Source organism: Ananas comosus, linkage group 4, assembly GCF_001540865.1.
Source record: "Ananas comosus cultivar F153 linkage group 4, ASM154086v1, whole genome shotgun sequence".
In the NCBI taxonomy this organism is placed as follows: Eukaryota; Viridiplantae; Streptophyta; class Magnoliopsida; order Poales; family Bromeliaceae; genus Ananas; species Ananas comosus.
The window spans coordinates 15,479,148-15,488,689 of NC_033624.1; the positions used below are offsets into that span (position 1 = coordinate 15,479,148).

Sequence of the window (9,542 nt, forward strand, 5' to 3'; positions counted from 1 at the left end):
GCAGCAAGAAATAACAGTATAATGCTTTTCTTCCTGACAGTCGTTTGAAAGCACAAGTGAAGGTAAGTGCGGTAATGATGCAGAGGCCTAACACCAAGCAATGAATCCCAATGTGATCGAATCACAGTTTTGAAGAACAGATCACTAACACTAGATTGGAACACAGTTTTGAAGAACAGATCACTAACACTAATTCTACAGTAGTCTTTATTAATTGACCAGTAATAGAGAATGCAAATAAACATGCTGTATCTAGTGCAGTCCACCAGGTTCAGGAGGAACAATTGATCAATCGAGTACAACAGTATATTGGCATATTTGTGACATGCGATACTCAACAGTCAACACGGTTTTAGATGAGTAGATCATAGTGGTTTTTGCCGCTGTATAACAATCTCACAGGCATCCTTTTCTTCCCTTTCTTTGAGCGCTTTCCAAATTCAGATCCATATTCAGCAATAGGAATAAATCCATTCCCCCATCCTCCTGCAGAATGCTGTTACCAGAAGCACTGTTATCGGAAAAGTGAAACAGAAATCATAACACAACAAGAAGCTGTGCATTGCAGAATATTCTGTTACAGTTGCATACAAGGTGCATAAGATACAAACAGGGGCAACATTGTAACATCGATAAATATGGCTCTTTCATGCATTGTTAGATAGAAATATAACTTCTGCAAACAAGCTCCAGAAAGAGAACTAAAACAAGAAATTAAGAACTTGCCTCGTGCTCTGGTATGTACACAATGATTGGTTGGCAGCATAACTTGGATAATACCTGAAATGAATTTCAATTCAGTAGCATCAGATTTAACAACCTGGAAACAGGCGCACCCATTAATATACACTCAGTCTGACGGTTCAGCGATCATAATACAGAAATTTTGATTAAAACTAAGGTTGTAATTACTCGTGCGCACAAATGGTTGCAGTATCATTCTGGTAAATGAGAGACTTGATTCTTTGCAAAGGACGACTCAAAATTATGCCCCAAAGAGAAAGAATTTGAGCTCAAAATTAGAACATATCAAGGGAACAGAGAGAGAAGAGTTGAAATGAATCTCCAGGTTATATCATATAAAACATTCTCAGCTAGTATTTCTTGATCACATAAATCTCTCAGCAGGTTTTGCCAAAATAGATGAAAGCACCTTAATGAAAATCCACAAACATTATTGATTTACCCTGTAGTCAATGGACTTAAAATTTGTCGAGAATCAGGCAAGTTTATAGCTTATACTTGCTAACTCCATGCAAAACAAGGCATACAAATATATGGCGAATATATACACACCAGTAGTTCTGACTCTCCTCCCCAAAAGTCAGACCTCCGTATACGTTGACAATAGCTACAAGATAGAAATAAAAAATAGTTAACTTCCTTGTAGGATACAGAGTGAACGATCAATAGAAGCAATGGCAGAAGAAAGTGACCGATTCAAAGATTCCTCCACAGTAATTGCTACTAGCGCTTCTTCATACTTGATTCGTTCTGTATCATTGTCACATATGATTTCTTTGACAGCCATCCGTAAATCATCTGGACAACCATGCAAACTAGTAATATCCATAAGATATGGGTGCTCAAAACCACAAAAGCTACAATAGATTAATCATGAATTGAACATGAAGATTCTGCTTGGAAAATATCAAAACTGGTAATCCATTAACATTCACGCAATTTGCTCTGATAATCTGAACTAATCAGCCAGAAAATACTAATGTAAAAATTCTGACAAGATGGAACATGAATGTGAAAACACCTACGTACGTTACGAATTTCTGCATTGACATTGGAAAAAAAAAAAATGTTCACGTCAATCCTTATGCTATGTAATCTGTTATCATCAATTCTCAACCAGCTTATTTGCAACATTGGTTTCCTTCTATTTTGCCATATTAGAAGAAAGAATTATGCTGGCGAAACAAAGACTAACTGACGAACAATCTTATGGCCTATGAAACATAAAGGAACAGTAAGCCAAAGATCTTCACCTTGGAAGTCTATTCATTTCAATATCAGCATGTGTTCTCCCAGTGCACGTGAAAATATGATCCAACTAATTTGTACCAATTATTGACCTAAATCATCAAAAGAAACCACTCAAACACATAGTTTCATGCACCAGGAGAATCACAGATATTAAACATCATATCATCAATGACTTCGTAAGAAAACCATTTTTCAACTAGAGAATAAACTCTCTTGGTATTCAACCCTCATGGTCTCAGATTACAAGACCAAGAGATTTCGGATAATGTTCCAATATAATGTTTGCAATCTGAAGCAGTAGTAGTTCAACTAGCGAGAATTTCACAAACAACCACTCAAGGCCCATAGAATCCCAGGATATGAGCATGTGTGGGAATTCAGTTACAGCAAGTGTGCTACTCCAATCTATCAAAATGGTTAACCTTCCTTTTACATTAAAAATATGCTGGTGCTCCATAGGGTTTCTTCATAAGTGGGTATGCCTTTATAATTCCATATACTGGAGATGATCAGGCAAATTCAACAATTGCAGAACAATATACTTAAGCAAAAGGGACAGAAAAAAATCTTCAAAACTACCTGCGTCTTCTCTCTCATCTGTTGGGCTTAGCGTGATTCCCTTATTTCTCGCCATTCCTTTCACCTAATGACTCGAAAACAGTGAACAATACATTATAACAAATACTGTTACAGGCAAACGTACATAGATAATACAATTCACCAACTTTACCAGGGCTCGGAACATGCAACGACCATCACCAGTCACCTTCTGAACTGAATAATGCTCCATTTTCTTCATTGCCGGAGACATCCTACCCCTAAAATTTCAAAACAAATATATAAATACAACAGAATCTTTACATTCGTATCAATATTCATTTCTTTTTCAAAATCTTAATTACATTCAATTTATATGAAAGCCTTGTTAAACATCTAAATCAAAATAACAAAAATCAATGACGCATACAGTGAGGAACTGATTCGAGCAAACAATTGTAGACCATCCGAAGTTGGGGAATTCGGCAAGTGAAGGAGCTCAAACTTAGCAGTTCCATCTTTCAGTTGTTGAAGGAGAACCTCTGCAACCAAAACAAGGAAAGGAAAGGAAAGGAGGAGAAGAAATGGAGCAGGTCATCGAAACATCTCTTACAAAGAAGGGCAATGAGCTCCAATTCGAGGAGATACCATTTGAAGGCTTGCATACACCGGCCATGGTCGCCGAATTATCAATCAAATCCGCAAGCCAGTTGATTCTATCACGGTAACACCGCCTAAATCCAGAAATATGTACCTACACAGTATAAACCAAAACTAACCAGTTATTAGTTGTAATGTAAATGTTCTTCTTCTTCTTCTTCTTCTTCTTATTATTATTATTATTATTATTATTATTATTATTATAATATTTTTCCGGGGTAGTTTATATTGCTCAGCTCACTGTACTAAGGCAGTTAAGAAAAGAATATTGGAGGAAGTAGAAAAATCTATGGTAACAAAAAAAGACAAAAAAAAAAAAGGATTGATTTTTTTTTTTTTTCTCCTGAGCTAGCTATCCAAACTGATGTTGATGATGAAGGGAAGTGATATAAACATCGTATTATCACTCATGTTACTTGGAGATCAAACGAGACACGAGGATGAAGGAGCGAGAACAGTAATAGATGAGAGAGAGAGAGAGAGAGAGAGAGAGAGAGAGAGAGAGAAGATGAGGACTTGTTAACGCGAGCTTACTAGCCTCTGGTGTGTATGTTCGGAGGTAAAATGGAGGGAGTTAAGACTTTGCGGAGAACTTCTCGGACGGCGAGGGAGCGAGCGAGTTAGAACCAGTCGGAAGAGGCGGAGAGGAGAAAGAGAAGATGAAGCAAGCGTGCGTGAACCCAAGGAGATTAAAGGGGCCAGCCCATTGTAAGTTTAGTTAATCTAAGGCCAAGGCCCCATTTTTTACTTGTCGTCAAAACCAGAAACTGCTCTTTTTGAGTGAATTAAACGACACATTCCAAAAATAGATTTGTCTGTCATTAACCAGGCTGGGCTCCGTCCAGGCCATCTAAGCCTCAGCTCCGGCCCAATAGTAATTGGTAGGCCAGTGTGTTGGGCTGCAGCACCACTCTAAAGGCCGGGGCCCCAATCTGCGGACCAAAAGCACCCATTTATTGTAGGATCAAATGCCGGCCCAGGCCTGACTTTCGATAAATTTATTTACCGCGTGCTTCATGTTTTTACCTAAATTGGAAAGTTTTCGGTTTCGCACAGAAATTTTGTTAGCTGAATAGTATTTTGTTAGATTTTGTTGATAAGTAACCCAATATTTCTGATTAGTTTAGATCGATCCAACAGATTTAATTATTTTAAATATTTTTCCTAATAAAATTAACAAACTAATGGCTCCCGGAGTGATCGAATTTAACAAACAATGTTTGTTGATATAGCTAAGTTTAATAATCCAAATCCTAAATTACGGGGCCTTTTTAAAAATGTCTTTAGCTGAAGGGTCTTAATTCGTTCCTATTGTATTCAAATAATATTTTTGTAGTAAAATAATTGACCGATCTGTAGTAGGCAATAATTTCCTGTGAGGTTTGAGATTTGAAAGTCCAGAGTACATGTTTTACAAAAACAAAAATAATAAAAGGAGAGCCCATCACTTGTCGTGTGGCCTAATTATGTTTGTCTAAAGGGCCAATTTAATTTGGGCCAAAATGGTGGCCCAGGCCTGCATTCATCAATTCTACTTTTGGTAAAAGTTTGGGGACCTGATTGAAAAGGACACTTTTTCAGTTTTGATGTGACAATACACTAATCAAGCATCTATCCATTAATGTAGGGCGACGGGCTCGAAAGGAACGCCCGACACCCCGTCACCACCACGCACGCTAACCGGAACGTGTCATCATATCGCCTTCTGGTCCGGGTGATACGCTCACCGCCACGCGTGCATAACCCCGACGTCTTGTCAGCAAAAGCCCACGAAAAATATTATTTCGAAGGAAACGAGGCGATCACTGCAGGAGGGTGAGCGCACGGCAGGTGACCAGACTCGGAAAGCCCGGCCCAATAAGTAGTCCATTGACTAGCGAATCAATCCGGCCCAATAGCGGCCCAAACATCCTAGCGATACGTTCACCGCCGTGTGCGCATAACCCAGACGCTTTGCAAGCGACAACCCCCAAAAATAATTATTTCGAAGCAAACGACTAAACGAGATTATTAGTGAGTGGCGGTGCGCTCACGGGAGGTGACCGGACTCGGAATAGCCCGGCACGATAAGTCAATTGGCTGGTGAATTAATACGGCCCAATATGGGCCGAATTGTTGGGTCCAATACATATCGACTCGTATAATGCACGGCCCATTTTGACTGAATTCATTCCTATTATATTCCTGTGAAGTTTGAGATTTGAAAGTCCAGAGTAGATTTTTAGTAATAATAATAATAAAAGGAGAGCCCATCACTCGTCGTGGGGTTCATGGATAACCCAGTCTCAATTGTTTTTATTTTTTTTTTCTACGTCAAAACTAAAAACTTTCCACTTTTGGTTAAAAACGAAAGTTCCCAAATATAGAGTCACAATATCGGGCTGGGTCGGAGCCCGCCAAACTCTGGCATAGACTAGTGACAAAAATATTGGATTTGCACGTGCCCAAAAAAAAGATGGGGCCGCACTTTTACGATGGGCCGCGTACGAAGCAGGGGCCCTTGTACGACTCAAATGTTCTGGATCAGTGAACTACGGTCCAGAGGGCCCAGTTAATTCGGGCCCGGATGGGGTCCCAGGCCTGCATTTGTGGAGTCGACTTCTGGTAAGTTTCGGGACGCGCCCAAAAGGAGAACGAGGGCGACGGGCTCGAAAGGAACGCCCGACACCCCGTAGTGACCGCCACCTAACCGCAACGTATCATTATATTGCCTTTGGGTCACGGCGATACGCTCACCGCCACTTACCGAAAACCCCGACGTTTTGCAAGCAACAACCCACGAAAATAAATATTTTGCGGCAAATGAGACGATTACTGCAGGAGGGTGAGCACACGGCAGGTGAGCGGACTCGCAAAGCCTGGCCCAATAAGCCAATTGAGTAGCGTATCATAGCGGCCCAACATCCCAGCGATACGTTTTGGTAGAAGTCTATCTATTTGCTTCGTGTTTTCGGGGGATCGAACCCAACCTGTCCAAGCCTCCAGCAGATTCTCGCATATCGCAGGAGCGCGACTACATCACTTAGCTTCTTCTTCCCTTTTTTTTCTTTTTTTTTTTCCTTTTTTCGATTGGGGGGATCTCTTTTAATTTTATTTATTCGACCGATTCTTGTTAATTTAGACAGTATCATCATTGAATTTTTTGACAAATTCAATCACTTTTCCACAAATTGAAATACAAAAATTAGTTAACAAAATTCAAAAAATAATAGTTTTTTTTATTATTTCAAATCCATAAATCTTATAGTCGAGGGTGTGCGAGGAGGCTCTCTCAAATTAGGCCACTGTTAGGGGGCCATAGTTAAGAGACCTGAGCGTCTGAATACAAATTTACCATATTTTAATGCAGCTTATATGCTATTTACTTACTTGCTACATGATGGAACAGTTAATAAATAATTATCTATTCAGTGTAAACTAACAGACTACATGTTGCCTTCTTCATTCTAGTCAACAGACTTTTTGACAAACAGAAAATGAAACGACAGACAAGCATTAGAAACCTAACGTAGCAATTTAGGAGAAAAGAACGACTCCCGCTAGTGCCAGTCCGAAAGATTACGCATGGTTGAGCGCAGTCATCAGGATTAAAAGCTAGTAGTAATAGCATAGAAGTATAACAACAGACTGTTTCACCCCATGGACAAACGATTATAGTGAGGTTTTCCACACGGTAAACTCAGAAAGAAGCAGCACCAAAATGAGACCTTCCTATTAGTAAGTCGACAAAATATGCTGTCGGAACAGTGAAGGCTTGCCCAAAAAACTCCTGTACCATACAAAAAGCCCATCCCATCTTGGAAGATATGCATTGTAGAAGTAGTCTATTGAAAGCAGCCCAAAAAAGTAGTAAATCTTTCTCCCTTCCACCACCAATCGATCTCACCTGATGCTTCCAAAAAGATAGCTCTGTACATTAACATAGAACTGACGTTTTACCTGGTCATATTTCTCCATTTGTCCTTCAAATCGACCTGCATATTAGATTAAGTTACTATCAAAATCAACACTAGAAGAGAACAAACAAATAGGCTACAATGAGCAAAACTACATCCACACCTCTGTTCTCCCTTCAAAAACATCAGAATGGTTTCTTAGAATTTCTTTCCAGTATCCTTTACCGAGCCTTCAAAAGAAGAAAGGAAGAGAGATAAAGAGTGAGAATCACATCACTTAATGAAATAGGTTATTATCAAACTATTAGAGGCAATGTTATCATAGCCAATAAAGATGACATCTCATGTGCTAATTTGTGTAATTAGCCCAATTGTTTGTAATACACTAGTTAAACCTTGCAAAATAATCTATTTACATATATTCCTTCAAATTTCAAAATTTCTTTTATTCATCTTTTAATTAGGTACTTTAGAAAATGCCCCTCTCTATAAAAACTTAAATAGTTCAAAACCAACCACCTCCCATAAAATGGATGACTTCCCGACTTAATATGAGGGCAACTCTCCAAAAAATTGCACTTTCCCAGTAGAACATAAAAAAAAGAAGAGATTTTAGAGTATAATTGTAAATAGATGATTTTGTAGAGATAAACTTAATGATTAACTTATGATATATGGAAGGTAGGGTGTAGAGTTCATACTCTCGAACCGCACTTCTTAAAGTGTCTTCTTCCAGCACGCTCCATCTTCTTGTTTTTCTTCTTTTGTTTACAACCAATGTTGGAGGAGAAACCGCCTTTGCCTTTAAACCATCACCCCGCTGTAAACGAAAGCATAGAAATAATGCAAAAGGACCAACGGGCAAAAAATATACCGAGGCATATTAAATTTGCTAAATAATTAAACCATTATAACATAAAAGTCATCCAAGCGATAAATCATGAACATGTGCTCAATATAAATTTTTCATAAACATGGCTCAAAATAAATTTATCATCCTCTATAAAGACTTAAGAAAACTAAAAGATGTGAAAAAGAAACTATATTGCCAATATAAAGTCTTAAATATCAAATGCATTATTTATTTCCTTAATCTTGCATACAGAGAATGAGGAAAAAAAAAAAAAAGAGTGCAGAATAATTGGCTATAAAAATCACCTCGTAAGTGCGAACTGTCGGGTCTTGCTCCATAGCTTTACTTGAATTTCCTTCTTTTTCATTCATAGTCGTAGTACCTTTGCCAACTCGACTGTCACGAGCTGTCGGGTCTCGCTCCATGGCTTTACTTGAATTTCCTCCTTCATTCGTGGTCGGAGTAGTACCCTTGCCAAGTCGATTGTTAAGAGCTGCCGGGTCCCGCTCTATGACTTTATTTGAAGTCGGAGTAGTACCCTTGCCAAGTTGACTGTTCCGAGCTGCCGGATCCTGCTCAATGACTTTATTTGAAGTCGAAATAGTATCCTTGCCAAGTCGACTGTTATAAGCTATCGGGTCCCGCACCATAGCTTCATTTGAATTTCCTTGTTCTTCATTCATAGTTGGAGTAGTACCCTTGCCAAGTCGACTGCCATCTACCACCAATTCAAATAGCAAAGTAAAAGGATTGAATCTACTAATACTTCTTGAATTTCGCTAAAACCATTTAATTCCCAAAAAAGTCCACTCAGGCAGATTAGTATCTGACCTTACCAACTTTTTGCAATCTCAAGCTTGGATTGTTTCCGGCCCAACAATCTCTATTAACTTGCATTAAGGCTGCTCATCGTGCATAACATTACTATAATAAATGGCTGTGGCAAAACAGCATTTACTATTACCAGAATCATGTTCTCTGCCTTCACTCTAAAACAAATCAGCTAATAAGTTATTGGCACAACTTACATTTCAATTACTTGGTCCCACAAGATGTCGGTAATTTCAAGCTACAAAGAAATCTAGTGGTGAATACAAGAAATAAGTATGATATATATTAAAAAAAAAAGTAAATTTGCAGAGACATAATCTGAATGACAGCGCATTTCAGGTGTTTAAACTAATTTTAGTACCTAATATGCCATTATCTTCGATTTAGTGTCTCTTCTTCGTGTGGTAACCAATCTCAGCAAGTTTTCATAAAACTGTCACAGAATATCCTGTTCTACATCAGGCTGCAGAATTTTGGTTTTTTGATACAAGTGCTTTTTATAGCTGACAACAGAGAGCTAGTGAAATGAGAGAAATAATGAAAGATTAGGAATCAAAAACGAAATTTTTGTAATTCAAATACCTATTTCAAAAAGTGGCCCTAAGTTCAAGGAAAATATAACAGAGACTGAACTTAGATTTTTTTTTTTTTTTTTTTTCCTCTCCACATCGTTTGGTGATGATAAAGAAGAAGGAAATCAAAGCTCACCCACCGATTTTAGTTTGTCGCGGCATCTCTATCCCTCCGGGCGGCATATGCATCTCTTTCCT

The 9,542-nt window shown here is 38.5% G+C and overlaps 1 protein-coding gene across 1 annotated transcript; it reads right to left on the bottom strand.

The window, feature by feature from the left end:
- LOC109709224 (OTU domain-containing protein At3g57810) lies at positions 128-3,901 on the bottom strand. Its single transcript, XM_020231336.1, has 9 exons — positions 3,727-3,901; positions 3,181-3,286; positions 2,963-3,074; positions 2,726-2,813; positions 2,575-2,638; positions 1,437-1,542; positions 1,297-1,351; positions 727-780; positions 128-496 (listed from the first exon to the last, which is right to left on the bottom strand). Exons 2-9 carry the CDS (start codon positions 3,206-3,208, stop codon positions 353-355), a joined length of 651 nt encoding a protein of 216 aa, XP_020086925.1. The 5' UTR covers positions 3,209-3,286; positions 3,727-3,901; the 3' UTR covers positions 128-352.